Raw genomic sequence first — 21451 nt, 5'->3', positions numbered from 1 at the left:
CAGAGCAGGCCCCCAGCTCCCACACAGTGGGACCTGCTGGCTGGTCCCTTCACAGGGAAATGTCGCATGGAGGGTAGGGACGGTCTTTAGTTGCCAATGAAGAATACTGGGGATATGCAGTCACCCCTCTTTGTCTACAGGGTATTGATTCCAGCACCCCATAAAGACACTGAAGTCTGTTGGGCGTTGGTGGTGCATGCCCACAATCCTAGCTGTTTGGGAGGCTGAGATCTCAGGATCATGGGATGAACCAGCCAGGGCAGGAAAGTCTGATAGAAGTAGAGCTGTGGCTCAAGTGGTAGAGTGCCAAACTGGTGCCTAGAGTACCAGCTCAGGAACAATACCCAGGCTCTGAATACAGTGCCCAAGACTGGCAAAATTAAAAAGAGACACAAAGAAAAAAAAGGACTGAAATCCCTAGAAGTTGAAGACCCTTACAGTAATAAAATACAGTCATGCTTGTGTAGAGTGCACACAGTCTAAGTCAGCTCTACATTATCTATTTACAATCCAAACACAACCTAAATGCCTGCTACAGTGTTGATTAGAAAACAATGACCGAAATGACCAGGTCCAGTCCATTCACAGTCATCACAGCCTAACTGCTGCTTCCAGATCCTTAGCATAGTAGGGGCTACAAACATGGGGCCCACAGACACAAGGCCAACGGTCCTCCTGTTTCTATGAAACAGTTACTTGTCATTCTTCTAATTATCTAATTTTCTTGCTTTTTTTAAGACAAGGACTTATTTCGGTGTTCATCCCATCCCCCACTCCAAGCACACACAATGGAACCAGGAAACACATGTCTTTAAGTCTCCATTCCACAAACCTCTCCAGTGTCTGGCATAAGGGCATCAGTGGGCTGGAAGGTCGGCAAGGCCCACGTCCAACAATCCTACTGGAAAAGGAATTTGACATCTGGCAACCACAGCCTTGTGATACAGGTTTCACAGAAAGACTCTCCTCTGTATACAGGAAAGGCCTGGAGGGCAGAGCCAACATGTAAGAGGTCCTGGAATATGACACAAACCTGGCAAGGGGGCTACACGGTGAAGAAGGGAGCAGGAGAGGGAGGGAGAAAATCCAGCGTCACAGACAAGGATGAGGCCTGCCTCTCTGGGCCACCCTTCTAGCCATTTCTCTGGCTCTTCTCTAGAACCCCAGTAGCTGCCAGCTGCTCTGGAAATGCTGTGCAGGCCTCCTGCGATAGATTAAGAAATCAGGTCCCTGTAATCCTGTGTGAGAAAAGGGCCTTTGCAAGTGTCTTCAAGTCCAGAATCCTGAGCTGGAGGAGATAGTCCTGGATTAACAGGTGGGCCCTAAATACCATAACAAATGTCCAAGATAAGAACTGGGGCAGATGGTGTGGGAGAGAAGAGGCAAGCAGGTGCACAGGTCAAGTGGAGGTGAGAGCGGGAGGATGCAGAGAACAGATTTTCTTCCTGAGCGTGCACAGTCCTAAGAGACCTTGATTTTGATCCAGTGATATGAAGTACAGACTTCAGATCTCAGAACTGTGAGACAACTCATCCCGCTGGTTTCATCACCCAGTGTGGCTATTTATTATAGCCACAACAGGAAACTAATATAGTGCTACAAACTTTGAGAGCACGAGATGTGGGAAGAAGGAAAAAACAGACAGGCTGTGGGGACTCCCGGAGGTTGTGACAAAACCTGGCCTTCTGTCTCAGGCTCTGTGGGACCCATGATGTCTCCATACAGAATCAGAAGGACTTTGTGGCCCCGCTCAGAATTGGAGGCAGCAGCAATTTGAGTCCATCAGTCATTCAGTAACCATCCACCAGTCAACTACAGACAGGGAGGGCTGGGTTCCTGTCCCCAGGGGCAGGGCGGGGGGGGGGGGGAGGGAAGGGAAGGGAAGGGGCAGACACTTAGAGGCAGTGGAAAGGCCACACAGACCAAACAAAAGGAAACTGGAATTCACCTGGGAGCTTATCCATTTTTCTCCCTCCTTCACTGTCCCCAGAGCCTGTTTCCATAGGCCAGGTACACAGAAGCTCTGTTTGCAGCAGCCTGGATTTCAAATAGCTCCTCAAAGCACCTTGTGGCCCACTCTGACCTTTAGCACCTACAGGTTTTCATCCACCCATAGGAACCCCTTTGTCCATGTCACCAGCTGCCCCCTGCACACCACATGGGGACACAGAGGCCCAGAGGGATTCTATGACTTGCAAAGCTCACCCAGCACCAGGTGGCAGACCTTGGGTGATAATGATCACGGCAACCTGCCTCCCCCTCGTCTCCACCACTGGCCTGGCCCCCCAGCCATCGTACCTCAGATATGACCCGTCTTCTCTAAGACTGTGGACATCACTGGACAGTCCTGGGGTCATCAAGGGCCATTCTTTGCTTCTTGGGCCCAGCTCGCAGAGGAGAACATTAGCTGTCTCTCCCTGACTGCAGCTTAATGGGCTGCTGTGAGATGATTCCTAGATTGGTTTTCCCTGACTGCTGACTCCGCTGCTTCTCCTCTCACCTGACTCAGGTTACAGCGACACAATCAACCTGCCCATCGACACCTGCACCAGCCCGAGGTAGCGAGTCTCACCAGAGAGCACTCCTGGCTTCAGAGCTCACCGCTGACAGGCACAAATGAGGCAGGGCCTCCTCTGTAAGTCCTACACTGGCCTAGGACTGACCTGACTGTGGGCACCTTCTCTGATGGCATGGTCCCTGTATGTGCGTGTGCGTGTCAGCCAGGATTGAGGGTTTGAAATCAAAGCCTCACGCTCTCACTTGGCTTTTGCCACTCAGGGGAGGTACTCCACCATTCCAGCCACACTTGCACTTCTTTGTGGTGGTTAATTGGAGATAAGAGTCTCCCAGATTTTTCTGCCTGGCTAGCCTCCGACTGTGATCCTCAGATCTCAGCCTCCTGAGTAGCTAAGTTTACAGTCTGGAGCCCCTGGCACCTGGCACCTGTCCTCCATAACAAGGTTTCCTCCTTCCTCTGTGTCCCTCATTTACAGCAGCTCTCAGAGGATGGACCTGAATGGGAGCTGAGCCAGCAGCCATGCCAGTGGGCCACTGCTCTGGGCCAGGATCCCAGCCTCACTTCATTGCCACTCCAGCCTGTGAGGCAGGTACTGCCAATGTTCCCCTTTAACAGATGAAGAGAGTGAGAGTAAGGCCCCAGGCCCACAGGGGTGGTCAGTCCCATGTGGGAAGAGGCGTGGCAGCCTCACCACTGGGGACAGAAAGTCTGAGGCACACCGAGATGCCTGCCCCATCCTCCAGGCCCTGCAGAGGCTCTGAGCACCACAATGCTGGTGGGTGCGTGAAGAAGCAGCAGCAGCCCCAGCCCAGAAGGGCAGCCACTGCAGAAAACAGCCTGGGCCTCGCAGGTCCAACATGGGATTGCTCCCTGAGCCGCCAGCTTACTTAGGGCCAGGCAAACACAGCTTCACTCAGAATTGCACCGGTGCCCACCACAGCCAAAAAGGAGACAGATAGCCCAAGTGCCCTGCTACCGAGAATGGCTCAGGCTGATGGCGCATGGTCACACAGTAGAACTGAGACCGGGGTAAAAAGGACAGAAGTGCTGACACAAGTGACAGTGTGGATCACAACCTTGAAAATACCACCCTCTGTGAAAAGAGACGCATAATGGATAATATCACATCTGATGCCACTCGTGTGAGACATCCAGAACAGGCAAATCTGTAGAAACAGGAGGCTGGGAATGTGGTTTAGTGGTGGAGTGCTTGCCTAGCATGCATGAAGCCCTGGGTTCCATTCCTCAGTACCACATAAACAGAAAAAGCCAGAAGCAGTGATGTGGGTCAACTGGTAGAGTGCTAGCCTTGAACAAAAGAAGCTCAGGGACAGTCCCCAGGCCCTGAGTTCAAGCCCCAGGACTGGCAAAAAAATAATAATCTGTATAAACAAGAGTATGTGTGTACATATGTATACATGTATATGGGTTTTATGTGTGTATGTGTACGTATGTAATAATGTTTATGTATGCATGTGTTTGTATGCATACAGGTGACTGTTACATACTTGCACCTGCATGTATGCATATGTGTATTGTGTGTTTGTGTATATACATACGTGTGTGTGCATGCACATGTGTGTCTCTGCATGTGTATATTTAGCCACATTCCCAGTGCAGTTAAGGTCCCATGTCACTACACCCTGGGGAACAGTGGCTTTGCAGTGTCTTTCTCTGTGCCTATCTGGTGTCTGGGCTTAGGAGAGGTCACAGTGTCCCCTAGAGCTGTGACAAACTGGATGGGCAAGCGCAGGTAGGGAGCAGTCCAGCACACTGGCAGTAAGCAAGCCCCTTTCCTAAAGGAGCCACAGGCTCTGGGCAAGGTGCGCCAGGACAGAACACAGGCCTGCAGGCCCTGGCCACAGAGGAGTCCGGTTGCCACAGTGTGGCTGAGCCTACTAGAGTCATGGAGCAGAGCCAAGGGACCAAAGCTTGGCTTAGTCAAGTGAGCCAGGAGGAGGGTGCTGTGAAGGTCCCCAAGCCCCTAGCCTGCTGCAGGGAAGAGATGGGTTTCTCTACCCTATGGAAAGGACTAGCTTTGGTGACAGAGCAACTCAGGACTCTCCCACACTCTCTCCTCTATGAAGACATCCACAGGGATCCAGCCTGCTCGTTGTGGCTCCTGGTCACAGCCTTTCCAGCATCAGCCTCCTGTTTTGGGAAGGAGAGCCACTCAAAGAAGGTCCCTGGCTGGGATCCATGTACTCTGTGATTTGGAAATCACACAGCAATTTCAATGTCTCTAAACCTCAGTTTCCTCATCTGTAAAATGGAGCAACAATGTTTAAATGCCCCCTGACCCCCCAAAAAAAGGACTGAGGGAAAATGAGCTAGCACTTATGTACTGTGCACTGCATACTTCCTTGCCTGGTCTTCTGTCGTGCAATGGGAAAAACACAGCTGAAGCTCTTGCTTCTGGCTCATACCTGGTGCCAGCAGGACCCAGGACTGGGGCACACGGCACATGGCCTGCTGAGTCACCGTGTCAGCTCGGAACACAAGCAACCATCAGTGCAAGGGGCAGGAAGAGTGTTGGCTGCAATGCTATCAGCCCTTGACATGTTTTTCCACCAGAATAAATGAAGCAGGATGCCTGAAGAATGTGTTTAGATCTCCTAGAACGTTGTCTAAACAATTTGACTAGGAGGTTTAACGAGGCTCCCAAAATTTCAGGATCATCTCACTCCAACACTAAACAGAACAATCCTCAGGTCAGGGAGAGCAGGCCACAGCGGGGTTCGTAAACCAGCCTGCTCTGATATCCAACCCACGTATGCTGATGCCACGCTCCCTGTGAGACTACCAAATTTTGATTAAATTTGGCGACATGAACACATTATTAAAAACCTGTTAGCCAGGGGCCAGGAGTTTGGCCTAATGGTTAAAGTGCTTGCCTAGCATGCATGAAGACCAGGGTTCGATTCCTTGGTACCACATACATAGAAAAAAAAGCCAAAAGTGGTGCTGAGGTTCAAGTGGTAGAGCTCTAGCCTTGAGAAAGTCCAAGGACAGTGCTCAGGCCCTGAGCTCAAGCCCAGGACTGGCAAAAAAAAACAAAAACAAAAACAAAAAAAACCTGTTAGCTAGGTGCCAGTGGCTCATGTCTCTAATCCTACCTACTCAGGAGGCTAAGATTTGAGGATTATGGTTCAAAGGCAGCCTGTGTAGGAAAGTCCAAGAAACTTATCTCTAATAAACTACTAAAAAAAAAAAAAGTCATAAGTGAAGCTGTGGCTCAAGTGGTACAGCACTGGCTTTGAGCAAAAGAAGCTCAGGAACAGCACGAAGGCCCTGAGTTCAATCTGCTATGAACACCACAGCTTCCTTGATTTGATGGCACTGGAAAATATACAGGCTGGCGTTAGAGCCATGTGACACACTCCACTTCCCATTTTATGTTATTGTTATTGATTACTTGATGGTACTTCAGTATGAACTCAGGGCCTTATACTTGCTAGGCAGGTACTTTACCACTGGAGCCATGCCTGTAGCACTTTTTGCTCTCATTTTTTCAACAGTCTTGCTTTTTGTCCAGACCAGCCTCAATGGCAAACTTCCTATTTATGTTTTCTGTGTAGCTGGAGGAAAGGCATGTTGATTGAGATAGAGTCTCAAAAATGGCTGGTCCAGTCTGGCCTCAAACTGCAGTCCTCCTAATCTTTGCCTCCCACGTAGCTGAGATTACAGGTGTGAGCCACCACATCCGGTTTCTCTTTGCACCCCTCACCCCCCACACGCCATTTTTTCTTAATAATCATTTCCTTCTAAACTCATCCCTAGTTTTAGATCAGCATACCTCTCTCTTTGGTCCTTGGCAAATAGAACAAGAAAGAGAATTGCAACACTCTGCAGTTCATACTGTCCTCAGTGAGGATTTCCTGGCTGGGGTTGGAACCAAATCTTTCAGAAATTTATTTTTGTACTTTTCTTTTTATTTTTGGACAACAGAAATGAATGCTGTCACAATTTTGGAGGCTTGAAGCCTGAGATCAAACTGCTAATGGGGTCAGTTTCTTCAGCATCCTCTCTTCTCAACCAGCAAATGCCATCTGTCTCTCTGTCCTCATGTAGCCTTTCTCTCCACCAGGCTCTATCCTGATCTTTTCTTTTCAAAAAAATTTTTTTGGTCAGTCATGGGGCTTGAACTATGGGCCTGGCGCTGTCCCTGAGCTCTTCAGCTCAAGGTTACTGTCCTACCCCTTGAGCCACAGCCATACTTCTGGTTTTTTAGTAGTTAATTGGAGGTAAGAGTCTCACGGATTTTAGTGCCCGGGCTGGCTTTGAATCGCAATCCTCAGATCTCAGTCTCCTGGAGCTAGGATTACAGACGTGAGCCACTGTGCCTGGCTTATTTCTTTTTTTAAGTTTAAATAACTCAAAAAAAAAAAAAAACCAAGAGGGCCATGAATTTGACGTAGTGTTAGAGTGCTTGCCTAGCATGCACAAGGACCCGGGCTCAATTCCTTGGTACCACATACACAGAAAAAAGCCGGAAGGGGTGCTGAGGCTCAAGTGGTAGAGCTCTAGCCTTAAGAAAGTCCAAAGACAGTGGTCAGGCCCTGAGCTCAAGTTCAGGACTGGCCCAAAAAAGAAAAGAAAGGAAAAGAAAATATATATTGAGAGAGAACTACAGACCAACGTTTCTGATGAACACAGACTCAAAGCTCTTCAATAAAATACTAGGTAACAGAATTAAGCAACTAACCACAGAAATCATACATAACGATCAAGTGATTATATCCTAGAGATATAAGGCTGGTTTAACATATGGTATATCAATAAATATATCACAATAACAGAGCTAAAGACAAAAACCATATGATCATCTCAGTAGATGTAGAAAAAGCCTTCATCAAAATCCAGCCTCCATTTACATTAAAAGCTCTGGAAAAGCTAGGAATAAAAGAAACATACTTCAACATAATAAAGGCTATAAATGAAAGACTGAATAGTGAAAAACCAAAACCATTGCCTCTAAAATCAGGAACATGGCAAGGATGTGCAGTCTCCCTCCTCTTCTTCAATTGCCACAGCAATAAGGCAAGAAAAGGACATAAAAGGAATTCACATAGGGAAAGAAGAAGTCAAACTGTCACTGTCTGCAGATGACATGATCTTATATTTAAAAGACTCTATCCCCACGCTCCTAAAGCTAATCAACCAGTTTGACATGGCAGCAGAATACAAAATTTACCCACAAAACCCAGTAGCAGAGAGGGGAATCAGGAAAACAACTCCATTTGCAATAGCTTCTATTAAAAACAAACAAACAAAAACCTGGGAATAAACCTGACCAAGGAAGCAAAAGACTTTTATAGCAAAAACTATAAAAATGTGAAGAAAGAAGACTGGGAATGTGGCTTAGTGGTAGAGGGCTTGACTAGTATGCACAAAGTCCTGGGTTTGATTCCTCAGTACCACATACACAGAAAAAGCTGGAAGTGGTGCTGTGCAGGTGGTAGAGTGCTAGCCTTGAGAAAGCTAAAGGACAGTGCCCAGGCCTTGAGTTCGAATCCAGGATTGGCAATTAAAAAAAAATAGAGCTTCCCTATGACCCAACCATACCACTCCTGGGCATCTACCCAGAGCATCAGAAGCTAGGATACCATAAAGACACTTGCACATCCACATTCATTGTTGCACTAGTCACAATAGTCAAATTATGGAAATAGCACAGATGCCCTACAATAGATGATTGGATCCAAAAAACATGGTACATACACACAATGGGATTTTATACGGCTAATAGAAAGAATCATATTATGTCATTTGCAGGGAAATGAGTGGACCGAGGATAAATCACTTTAATGAGGTAAGCCAAGCTCAGAGAGACAAATGGTGCATGTTTTCTCTTATATGTAGAAGCAAGATCTAAAATACTGGGACATGTTAAATTATATAGGGCTCAAAGCATTCACACACAGTGAGACCACAGGAGGATACTCTCAAGGGAAGAACACAAAGGTGCAAAGCCTACATGCCTATGATCATACAAAATAAGACTTATTGAAATGAACTCCAGGAAACGGAAATCAGATGTTGTTTTTTTTCTTTTTACCTTGTGTTCATGCATTTGTCTTTGGGAGGGTAAGGGGAGCAGAGAAATGGAGGGACAAAGGCTGCACAAATGCACCAGTGGCGCTCACTAGACACTGTGTTGAAGATGAACTCTACAGCTTGTGAGTGGGGATGGGAGGGAAAAACTGGGAGACAACAAGGGAAGAGGGGGGACATTGTCCAGAAAGAAATACTTTTGTTATGTGACTTAGATAAATGCAACTCCTCTTTATATCACCTTCATAATAACAAAAAATACAATGAAAAAATTTAAATGACAGATGACACTGTGATTTCATTGTATATGGCATGATATTTTAATACCTAGGCACACTGCAGAATGCTTAAACACAGAGAGTTATTAGCACACATATGTCCTCACTTCACTCTTCAAGGAGGACTGAGAGCTCTCAGTACCCATTACAAAAATGTAATATAAAGCCAGAACCTGGTGGCTCTCACCTGCAATACTCGCTACTCAGGGGGTAACATCTGAGGACCCAGTTTGAAGCCAGTCTGGGTAGGAAAGACTGAGATTCTTATCTTCAATTAAGTACTAAGAAGCCAGAAGTGGAGGTGCTGCTCAAGTAGTAGTGTACCAGTCATGAGTGAAAAAGCTAAGGGACAGTGCCTCTGCCCTGAGTTCCAGCCACAGTACACAAATGAATGAATGAATGAATGACTATCTAAGATAATTTAGAGCACAGAAGTAATATGTATAGGTGATATGCAAATATTCCACTCTTTTATATAAAAGACTTTCCCATCCTGAGATTCTGGTATCTGCAGAGGGTTCTGGAAAGGTCTCCCAAGAGAGAACGAAAAACATCTAACAAGAGCCTAATATGCAGAATTACTAAAAAAAAAAAAAAAAAAAAAAAATTCAGCCGGGTGCAGTGGCTCACACCTGTAATTCTAGCTACTTTGGAAGCTGAGATCTGAGGATCAAGGTTCAAAGCCAGCCTGGGCACTAAAGACCTTGAGACTCTTATCTCCAATTAATCACTAGAAAAAAAAGGGAAGTGGTGCTGTGGCTCTAGGGGTGGATAGTAGCCTTGAGCTAAGAGCTCAGGGACAGTGTCCAGGCCCAGAGTTCAAGTCCTATGACCCACAAAAACAAAAAATAAACAAAAACAACCCCACCTCAGCTAGCTCAATAGAACCAAATGATCCAATTAAAAATGAGAAAAAGACTTGAACAGATGTCATTTTAAAGGAAGACATACAAATGTCAAGCAGGAACACGAAAAATGCTCCATAGCTGCCATCACCAGGGACATGCAAATCACAACCACAATGAAACATTACCTCATTCCTGCTAGGCTGGTGAGCCCAACAAAAGATAAATGTTGGCCAGGATGTGCAGAGGAGCCTTTATGCACTGTTGGTGGAGATGCAAACTAGTACAGCCATTATGGAAATCAGCAGAGAGCTTCCTCAGAAAATAAATACAGAAGTGGGGGGGGGGTGGCTCATGTCTGTAATTCTAGCTGCTCAAGAGGCTGAGATCTGAGGATTGTGGTTCAAAGTCAACCCAGGCACTAAAGACCAGGAATCTCCAATTAACCACCAGAAAACCAGAAGTGGTACTATGCTCAAGGAGTAGAGCGCTAGCCTAGAGCTGAAGAGTTCAGGGACAATACCCAGGTCCAGAGTTCAAGCCCCATGACCAACAATAATAGTAAAAATAAATGCAGAGCCAGGAACCAGTGGCTTATGCTTATAGGCTTAGCTTCTTGAGTGACAGAGGTCAGTAGAATAGCAATTCAAGGCCAGTCCAGGCAAAAAGTTTGCATGACCCCCATCTTAACCTAGAGCTGGATGTAATGCTGTGCTCTCATCTTAGCTATTCAGAAAGCATCAATAGAAAGATCACAGTCTACGGGCCAGGAGTTTGGCCTGGTGGTAGAGTGCTTGCCTAGCATGCATGAAGACCCGGGTTCACATACATAGAAAAAAGCCAGAAGTGGTGCTAAGGCTCAAGTAGTAGAACTCCAGCCTTGAGAAAGTCCAGGGACAGTGCTCAAGCCCTGAGCTCAATCCCAGGACTGGCAAAATAAATAAATAAATAGATAGATAGGAAGATCACAGTCTAGGCTAGGCCACACTAGACATTCATACAAGACTTACCCCAAATGACAAAAGGCTAGGGGCCTGGCTCAAGTCATGGAGTGCTTGCTTAGGAAATACAACCTCTAGTACTGCCAGAGCAAAATAAGTTAAAAATAGAACTACTATATGATCCAGCAAGCCTACTTCCAAAGGAAATTAATTCAGTATGTGGAAGTGTCTATCTGCACGCCCATGTTCACTGAAGCACTGATGATAATTGCCTAGAAACAGAATTAACTTCTATGTATTGGTGCTTTTAAGTGCAAACTAGGGTCTGTAGGCAAGAGAAGTGGTTTGAAAGATCTTTCCCTTGCTTTGTAATTTCCAGATTAGGAATTACATTCTGGATGCTTACTGACCATAGCTTATGCAAACTGCTCTAAGCCTTTCATAATCAAAATGGATTACTTAATCCAAAAATTAAAAATAAAAAGCCAGGTACCAGTGACTCATGCCTGTAATCCTGGCTGTTCAAGAGGCTGAAAATCTGAGGATTGCAGTTCAAGCCAGTCTGGCACAAAAATCCGTGAGACTCTTATCTCCAATTAACCACCAGAAAATGAAGTGGCACTGTGGCTCAAGTGGTAGAGCGGTTGGGCTGAAGAGCTCAGGGACAGGACTCAGGCCCAGAGTTCAAGCCCCACCATGGACAAAAATAAAGGTCAAGTGGGGAAAAGTCGATAAGGACAGATATTCCTATTGTTCTTTGGTGGAGGACTGCCCCTTCCCTTTGCTTTGATGCTAAAGGCTTATTCTGTTTCTAGTCTGTGGCCCTATTGGGAGATGAGGCCTGGTGGGAGAAACTTAGGTCACTGGGGACATTTTCTTGCAGGGCATATAAGGACCATATCCCTGCCATGGCAGACTGTGCCATCACCAGCCCAAAGCAACCAGACTGACTGACTGAAATCTCTGAAACAGAGCCAAATAAGTCCTTCCCCCTTATAATCTTTATTGAGGTACTGGGACTCAAGCCCCAGGCCTTGCATATGCTTGGCATGCACTCTGCCCATGAGCTACCTCTCCCCGACCTCAACACTTCCTCATAATGACCTCGTGTACTGTGCTACCACGACAGGAAGTAGAGAACCCAGGCTGTGTCTGCCTTCATCTTCTCCACAGCTGCTGGCCAGGCCCTGAGAAGACATGATACTCAGCCAATCACTTTCTGTCTTGACACTGACCTTACATGACTACAGACTTCCTGTTTATTGTTCTGGGGTAGGACTGACATACCCAGCCAACACCCCCATGGTCAGGCATCACAGGGCACCGAGCTTGGCTCAGACCCTCAGATTCAGCCTTTGCAGAGCCAGTGACATGAAGCCATCTCAGAGGCCTCCTCCATTTCCCAGGACTGGTCCTGGACCCCCTCATGTCCTTTCCCAGTACTTTCCTGCCCTGGAATCCAAGCAAGGAACAATCACCAGGCCCCTTCTTGGAGCTCTGCAAAGCTTCCCTGGAGTCGGGAGTGACACAGTTGGAGGTGGCCTGCTAGGAGAAAAGTGAGGTAAGAGCTTGGGGTGATCAGGACAAACAAGGGAATGGGGGCTACACTGGTGGGATTAGGGGTAAAAAGGTGAGGGTCTCAGGTGCCTGAAGGAACTGAGTGAGCTATGGTCACACCTCCACTCCATAATGCCTTTGGGCCCAGAGCGTCAAATACTCTGGGACCATTGTGGAGCTTTCAGGAAGTTCCTGGCTGAGTCTCTCGGCAAGGGGTGTTGAGGAAGGTGATGAAGATAGAGAATCCCCATGGCAGCCCTCAGTGGCTGTGGCCCAGAGAATGACAAAGGAATGAACAGAAGCTACACAGGAGGAGGTGGCTCTACTAATCCAGTGTGTGCTTAGATTAAGGTCCATTCTTAATAAGCCCCGTAGCAAGGTAAAGACCCTCTAATGATGGACGCTTAGTGGAGTTAAGTGTCTTGCCTGAGGTCCCAGAGCCAGGGAGCAGTAGAGTATGGACGTGAACTTGGCCCAGATCAACCTGTATTCTTGGCTTTCTAAGAACACAATGGTGGGTCCCCAGTACTCACAGCAGTATGGCTGCTCTACTGGAAACCTTACCCAAACACTGAGGAGAGGAACAGCTCAAAAGCTTGTATTCTCTTCCTGCCGCGGACAGTATAGCACAAGGTCAAAAAGAGATACTCAACAGACCCAGGAAGTGTGAAGCCAGCCCCTCTGAACATCCTGTACAAGTGCTCTGCACTTGCAGAACATAGCACAACCCCGACCTAGAGACCAGGCTCAGGCAGGTGAGGTGATGGAGGCAGAGTCAGGCCTGGAATGCCTGCAACTGTAAAGGCCGTGCCTTGGCCGGCCAGGAGCATGGGCTGGAAGTTCCTGCTATAAATATGATGCTGACTCTCTGGTAACCTTAGCTCTGGGCTCACCCGCTAAGGGCCAGAGCCCTAAATCCTGGGGCCCGCTACCGCCTGCTGTGCTTTTGCTCTACGGAATTTTCCTGATGTCCTAACAAGGTACCACATTTTTTTTAAAACAGGCTCCAAATGATTGGAGGGAGTGTTGAGCCAACTATTCAACTCTGGAATAAAAAAGGGGTATCGACAAGGTAGCTCCACAGCCCTTTGGAAGAGCCAGGTGGAGCGGCCTAACTTGGATTTGTGCAAATAGAACAGGAGGATGTACATTCAAATCTCAGCTCTGCTGTGGAGCAGCTGGATATCTGGGGCAAGAAGCCTGCCCCTCTAAGCTTCCATTTCCTTAGCTTTACAACAGAGTTTATCTCACTTACTCCAAGAGGTGACCAATGTATCCTGAACACGCAGAGCACAGCAGATAATTTGGTCTCTCCAGTTCCTTCTCTCAGTTGCAGCTTATTTATTGATTAGTCATAGCAGTTAATATCACTAACAACCAGCATTATTGTCATCATGAGGTAGGCTTTGGGTTATTTAATTCTTACTACAGCTTGACAAGCTATTATGTCACCATTCGACAGAAAAGGAAACTGAGACAAGGATTCTCAGAGATTCTGCTCCCTTGAAGCCAGGGGCTGTGTTTTATTCTTACAGATCAGGCTCCATCTCAGACTCACACTGCAGAAACAAACCATCATTTATACCCAGGAAAAACAAGCCTGGAGCTTGCCTGGGGCCTCTGACCCACCTAGGACAGAAAGAAGCAGGGTGGTCCCCAGCTCTGCCTCCCGTCCCAGTGCTCCTCTACTGATCACAGAAGGGACAGTGAGGCCCCGCCTCCTAGCCTCCGGGCTGACAGATGCACACTCAGCGCCATGCCATCACTGGACAGGCTAAATATTGTCCTGGCCTTCCTGAAATACTCATCTCCCTGCAGGGTGGCTTTACAAGCTGCTAAAACCAGGGCCACGTCTGTGGTGGAGGGAGAGAGCTATTCCGGGTTTGTATCAGGTGTAGGGCATGGGGCACCACCAGCCAGAAAGGGCTGTCAGCATCGCGGCTTCCTGGGCTCTGGCAGCCAGCATGACTGGCGCCTGGCAGGAGAGGGTGAGGTCAGACAGCATTTGTCCATGGCACCCCCCATAGACACACACACACACACACACACACACACACACACACACACACACACACACACACACACAGCACTGCAGCTGCCCATTAGACACCAACAAGGGTGTTGCTCACAGCCCACCCAGTGGCTTCTGGAATAGCTTGGCACCGCACAAGTGCCCTGAGATCTCCAACTCGGGGTTTTAGGGCCAGAAGTTAGCCGCGGCTTACCAAGGAGGCCCTGCCAGAAGAGATGCCCTGTCCCTGTATCCCGCTGGGCTCCTGCCCTGGAAGTCCACTTGCTGCTGCCACCAAGGAACACAAGGCAGGCACTTGGTTACCCCGACACATGGCATTTCCACCACTGTCTTAGTACCATAGCCACCGTCTCCTGGAGACACTGACGCTCAGGGAAGTTAAGGCACTTGCCAAGGGCACCCAAATAAGAAGTGGAGAAATCAGCTGGAATAGCCTAATTCCAGAGTCCCTAAATGATCCCTGGATCAGGCTGTCCCCAGTTCCCACTGAGCCCAAGGCTAATTGAGGGGTTGAGGGGTGTCCCTCATCACAAAAGTGGCCCTGAAGGCCAGTCCCCACCAAAGCTTTTTTCCAAGACCCAGAATCTGACAGTCTCTGTGCTCACCAGTGTCCCTGGCCATTCCCAGTCTGCAGGGCTTGGGGCTCACAGGAAGCCTGCCTCAGGCTGGGGCCCAGTGCTCAGAGACTCTCATTCGTCACAAGCTCCTAGGGAATCTCCTGGAACCTGTGCACTTCCCCCCCCAGCCCCTACACAATCCTTTGCAAACGGTGCCAAGGCGCCTCTGGCACCCTGCGCCCACCTTGGGTCCAGCCCCTGCCAAGTCCTGGCCATTGCATGACTAACCCTGCCCCCTCCCCTGTGGCAGTCAGCCAGAGAGAGTTTGTAGCAGGCGCAGCTTCCTGTCGTAGCCCACTGGGAATCCAGCCGGGTGCGGCCAAGCTGAGCACTGGAAGTTAAGCTCACCTCCCTCCCTCAAGGATTGCAGGCCCCCAGGTGTCAGGCCAGGAGGCTGGGGGGTCCTGTCTTACAGCTGCCTGCAGTCTGTGGGGGCCCAGTGCCCTTGGCGACCGGAGGCCGTGGCTGTGCAACCGGAGCCATGGTGAGTAAATATAGCACTGCCACTCACCAGCTGAGGGCCCCTCGCCGTCCGACATGGTGTGGGAGACGGGAAGCCGGCTGGCCACCAGCCTACAGGGACACTCGGAATCTTCGGTTGCTGTCACCCACCCGGTAGAGTTTAGGACTGCTGTGTCCCGCCTCAGGCAGCCAGGACACCCCCAGCGTGCTGGGCTGGGCAGATAAGAGTGCTCCCATGCCAGGAGCCCATGCGATTGGTGGATAAATCTAGGCACTGCCCTCCCCTGGCTAAGGCCTCTCCCAGGCAGCCCCGGAATGTTGTCTGAGAAGCTGCTGCACCCCAGGGTGCTTGGTCAGTGCCCAGGACCCTAACCATGGGCACACTGCAATGCCCAATCTCTCCCAGCTAGAGATGGGCTCCACCCACTGGGCCAGGGACATTCATGGACTTTTAGGGTAGAAGAATGACACAAGGGGTGCCGCTCACTAGACTGGAGCTCCTGCAGGGAGCCATGCAGAGTGTCCCAACCCTGGTCACCTTGCTCTGCTCTCAGGACCACCAGCAGCAGGCTCATGTCACATACAAGGTTAAGTGACCCATCCAGGGCAAGCCAGCCCCCTCGGGGTGGGTGGACCACGGCCTGGAGCCAGGCTGTCTGTCTCCAAGGCCACAGGAAAGCCTGACTTTGCCTTAGATTGTTTGGTCAAGAGCGCTGGACATTTATTTATGGGCACCTTCTGGGTACTCACTTCATAAATACTGAGGGGCTGAGGGGGAGGGGAGGGCTCCCCACATACAACTGGATTCTGCACTTGACACTGAGTGGTTAAAGAACACACCTCACCTATAGCCCTAGCTACTCAGGGGACTGAGATCTGAGGATCCGGTTCAAAGCCAGCCAGGGCATGAAAGTCCATGAAACCCTTATCTCCAATTAACCACCAGAAAACCAGAAGTGGCTCTGTGGGTCAAAGAGGGTAGAGTACTAGCCTGGAGCAAACGAGCTCAGCGAAGGCGCCCAGACCCTGAATACAAGCCCTAGGACAAACAACAAAGAACACACGGCTAGAAGCACTTAGTATGCACTTACTGCATGCTTGGCTATTGTCTCTCGCATCCCCACAAGGTGGAAAGCCACTGCCGCTGGGCCAGTGGGGTGTCATCTGGGGGTGTCACCTCCACCATGCCCCTGGGGCACAATCCATCTGTGCTCCAGAGCACACCCAGACCAACGTGGCTGGAAGAGAAGGGAGATCGGTTATGAGCACTAGCCAGAGAGCTCTGGGGCCTTCCAGGAAGAGCTGGCATCGAGTTACCTTGTTAAGAAGAATGGTGAGGTCAAGAGAAGAGGTGCCGGATCCCAATAGGAAGGTAACAGGGTTGAGCATGGTGATGGTTCTCAGGAAAAGGAGGCGCAGGCCTCCTGGAGGGATGGGCACCAGGGCTGAAGGCCAACGCGACTCAGAAGAATGAGGGGGCATCCTGGCATCTTCTCCATCTGCACAGTGCCTCTCCCAGCTCAAAGACCTGGAGAGGGTAGGCGAGAGGGGAGAGGCCCTTTGGGGGGTGGGGAGGGTGGTGAAAGGACTATAGAGTTGCACCCCATCCTCACCCCTGCATTGGTTGTCAGAAATCAGTACAAGAATCCCATCCCTCTAAAATAGTCCTAGGGCTCCTGGCATGGGGTATGCTGTTCCTTGTCCTCCTGCTGCCCCAGGGAGCTCTGTCTGACTGCAGGTTGGGTCTCTAAGCTGGACTTCTAATGTCCCTGCCCACCGCTGCCAACTCTGAGCTCACTGTGGCCACAGCTGGTTCTCAGCATGTCCTCTTACCTCTTACATCTTCTGGTCAGTACTGAGCTAACCACTGTGCTGAGAGTGCAAGCAGAGGTAGACAGCCAACTGGCTGATGCCAGTAAAGCATTGGGTAGGGCTAGAACCAATAGCTTTGGGGTCCCTGTAGAGTAGACAGTGTCCTAGTGGCCTAACACTTACCTGTATTTATCTCTGACCACTCTGAATGCAACCCCGGGACACCGTCTCTCATAGGAAAACCATCCTGGGTCCTTCCCAATGGAGAGGCTAATTTTAAAAGGAAAACATAAATTCATTTCATTGGTGTCTCAGGCCTATAATTTTAGCTACTCAGGATGCTGAGGATTGTGGTTTGAAGTCAGCCTGGGAAGACCAGTCCGTGACACGCTGATCTCCAATAAACTACCAAAGGAGGGCGGGGGAAGCTTGAAGTGGAATTTGGCTCAAGTGGTAGAGAGCTGGCCTTGAGCAAACAAAGCTCTGGAACAGCACCCAAGCCCTAAGTTTAAACCCCAGGACTGGCACAAAACCAAACAAACAAAAACACAGATTCACTTGAGACCCTTTCAGAGCCCTAAGGCTCCTCACTCCACCTCCACTTCTGCCACGCTGACGTGAGGCAGAGCGGTTGTGGGGGAGAATCGCAGGAGGTCTCAAGGAGAGAAGCCACATCCTCACCACGAGGAGAGGATGGACAGGGCCATGTCCACTGGTCATGCATACACAGATGGCCATGCTGCTGGAGAGGAAGGTCAGGAAAGGGTCCAGGAAAGCAGCAGCTGGTTTGCCCTAAAGCCATGCTGGCTTCAGGCATCAGATAGAACAGGAGGCCACAGGCTGGGTCAGACCTGTCTCCACTGCCCTGCCTTGCTGTGGATTCGGTGCCTCTGCTTCTGCATCTGTGGAGCACTGGTGAGCACCTGCTGTGTACTTGATTCTCTGCTGGTCTGGGGGCAGGAGGAGCCGCTTAGCAGCCCTCCCTCGATACACACAGACAGGGACATTGGGGTCTCATCCAGTCCAGGGTGCTATGGTATGGGGCATGCCCTAGTGCTTGGCAGTGGGGCTGCAGAATCAGGGCTGGGAGAAGCCTGGTGACAGATGAATGGCATTGAAGGCCACCACCACCAAGGCTCCCAGGTGACTGGGACAAACCTGGGCCCCACCTGGAAGAGTGTGTCATGAACAGAAGGCCCAGGTACCTCAGAGACTTCTACCCTGCAGCTGTTTGCCCCTGTGTCCCACTGAAAGGAACCGCCCAGCGCTGGATCCTGTGTGCAGGCCACTTCCTGTCTTTGGCCCCAAGCCCCTTCCTGTTCTCTCTATTATGGGAACATGTGTTGGAAGAAAAAGAACAACAATAACTAGATTTCCCTGGCCCCCAGGCAACTGCACCCAACCACTGGTACCCACTTTTCTTCACATTTGCCTGCCTGAGTGGGCCTTAGAAATCCAGTATCTTCTCCCTGCTGGAAACATCCTTTTCCCTGGGCCTTGAGTTCTTCCGCAGAGACAGGATGGCTGGAGAGCAGGCAGCCTTGTCTCAGGACTTGGTAACCATGACTTGAAGGATGATGTACACCCACGCTGGATAGAACAACACCTCCTGGGCGTGTGGCCTGAAGCCTGACCTAGCTGGGTGTGGACAGCATGTGGAATGCAGAATGTACTCGGCAGAGCCTGGCCCAGGCTGGTCCTTCTTCCTCTGCTACTGCCTCTGCTTGGAACAGATACCTCCTCCAGCTGAGGGTAAGTCAGACACACCTAGGCACACAGAGCCCGACACACACTCTCACAGGCATATAGAGGGCTCACATCTCCTATGCAGAGACAGAGTCCAGGAGACCATAGGATCATGGAGACCTCGGGGGAGATTTAGAAACACAGGTAGACACACACGTGTACACACAGTGTTCATACACACAGGACCCACATACTCGAGTTTGCACACATGGGCAACCCCACCACCACCTTTCTTCCATATCATGCCCTCACTCAGCCCACAAACCCTAAACCAATTACCATTTGGGTGGGCTTAAGCAGCCTTCATGACCCCCAGGTTCCTGGCTAGGAATGAAGCCTGTCCAGCTGCACTGGGTGGAAGAGAGCTCCTCGTGGCAGGACCCCTCCCGTCAGGTGGAGGCCAAGGGTCTGCTGTCCCTTGGTGAACAAGAGCAGGGGGCAGGATGCTGGTATTGAGGAGCTTGGCTCAGGTATCTGGGTTCCACAGCAGAGTTATGACACCTGCCCTCTTCCCTCTGCTGTGTCCAGGGAGGACCCCTTTGAACTAGTAGAAGACCCCAAGTTACAGGGAAGCTAGGCTCAGGCATAGGGGTAGTCCACACACTAGAGACTGCTACCTCTCCCACTCAGTCCTGGAGCCACCACGGCCTGGATCCATGACTTCTTCTTGTGCTGGGGATCTGGCAGCCCTGCAGAGTTGCTGACTACCAGTGACAAGCTGGCAGTGAGGCTGGGTCTGAGAAGGAACATGGAGGTGGACCTCTTTCCCACCCAGCTCAAACTCTGGAACCCACCAACTATCTGCAAAGCCAGGCGGTTCCTGTTTCAGCATCTCTCCCTTCCCCTATCTGGCCCCAGCCAGGACAGGCCCCTACCACGTTGGTGTCCTTGACACTTTGCCTGGCTGCCTAGGGTCCTGCCTCCTAGCAGGGGCTGGGATGGGGTGGGGTTCCAGGAGAGTCACTATGGCTTCCTAAAGTGACTAGGACTACGAGGAGTCACGTGAACACCCTGTCTGGCTGCCCACCAGCAGGGGCTATCTTTGGACATCCAGACACAGACACTGAGGCTATCTGGAGCCAGTGAGGTCTGGGCAGATATGGATCTAAGTGTCTCCCAGGGGCCATGATCAGCCCTGTTTTTGAATCAGTGTAAAGGGCTCCTGCCTGGCCGGGACTGCCAAGGAAGGTCTAGAAGGAAGGCCTAGGAGCCAAGTCAGTTTCCTGTCTAGCTCCCATCCAGAGTCTGGGGAAAGGAGAGCCATTTGCTGGATCCCATCCAACCACCTTGGCTCACTAAAGATCAGCAGGTCCTCTATCCCCTGTGCCCAACAGCTACCTTCCATGCTGCCATAGCTAGGCCAAGGTTCTCTCCTTGGTTGGGGGCAGACCAAGGGTCTGAGGGTCACCTGCAACCCAGCCTGGGCTACTAGCCACCTGAGAGAGAAGGTGAATGCCCTCTCAGGGTTCTCTGGAGGATCTGGGTGCCCTCCCTGCTTGCCACTGCCTCCCCTGGGCTCTGGTGGCCCTTTCCAAACCGGTCCCTCCTGTATAAAGCTGACCTCTGTCTAGACAGAGGGCATTCACCGGCAGCAGAAAAGAGCCTGCACCTACCCCCTACCCCTGTGAGAATCTAGCCAAAGCTAGCCCTTCTTGGTGGGGTGGGTGAAGCGCAGCTGGACCCCCTCCAGGCTCCAGGGCCTGCTAAGTGCCTTGCTGCCTCCGGGCACAGTATGGGGCCTGGCCCAGCCCCCTGACCCCATGGCCAGTCCCAGACCTCGTCGGGCCTCGGTGGCACCATCTGTGAAATGGGGACGGCGGGGCCCACCCCTACCCAGTGGCCAGTGGATGCCCGAGATCCCCGCGGGCGCGGAGGGCCGCCTCCCCGCGCCGGCCTTGGCAGTCGCCAGCGTGCGCCAGGGCGGCCCCGTGCGGCACCTCTGGGAATTGCTGGCTTGGGGACCGCCCTTCCCTACAGCCAGCGAGCAATAAAGATGCTTTAGGTCTCAGGAGTTGCCAGGCAGGCTCTGAGTCAAGCAGAACGCCCTTAAGTCCTCCGGCTCATTCCGACAAGTTAGTTCTGTTATTTGTCCTCCCCTACAGATGGAGAAGCGGAGACCCAAGTCTCGTAGTTAGTGACAAGTGGAGGTAAGATTTGACCCCCAGCCAGACAGGCTGAGTTTAAATCCGGTCCACCTTGGTTGGTGATCGCAGCCGGTGCACATCTGGGAAGGGATAGGAAAGAAAATAATCTCTGGTCCCCTCCCCTCAGGAAGCTGGAGAGAGGGATAGACCAGAAACCCAGACACGTTCCCCCATTCCCCAGTCCTAGTCCATTCCCCACCGGTACCAAGCATATCACTTTCTCCTCCTAAGCCTCAGTTTCTTCATCTGCTCCAAGGGAAGATTCCTTGCAGCTGTCCTTTAAGACTGAAGCAAATGAGGCAACAGACACCAGATGTTGGCACAAATCTGTGTCCTCCCTGGTGTGGAGGAGGGGCTTGCTAGGGGGACAGATGCCAGGCAGGGTGAAGGCAGGTTGTGGTGTCTGCACACAGAGCAGCTAAGAGAGGAGCCCAGGTAGGCCCTC

The 21451-nt window shown here is 50.5% G+C and overlaps 1 protein-coding gene across 1 annotated transcript in view; it reads right to left on the bottom strand.

The window, feature by feature from the left end:
- The window catches only part of Eml1 (EMAP like 1), a 146339-nt gene extending 130846 nt beyond the window's left edge, over positions 1-15493 (bottom strand). The window contains exon 1 of the mRNA XM_090344821.1: positions 15354-15493. Within this exon, the coding sequence (XP_090200947.1) occupies positions 15354-15381 (28 nt within the window). The 5' untranslated portion in view covers positions 15382-15493. The remainder of the gene's footprint in view (positions 1-15353) is intronic.
- Positions 15494-21451: the final 5958 nt, after the last annotated feature.

This window comes from Megascapheus bottae, chromosome 14 (assembly GCF_031878675.1).
Source record: "Megascapheus bottae isolate mThoBot1 chromosome 14, mThoBot2.hap1, whole genome shotgun sequence".
NCBI lineage: Eukaryota > Metazoa > Chordata > Mammalia > Rodentia > Geomyidae > Megascapheus > Megascapheus bottae.
Note: the sequence above shows the minus strand (reverse complement) of the source record. Positions and strands in the feature narration are given on the sequence as shown.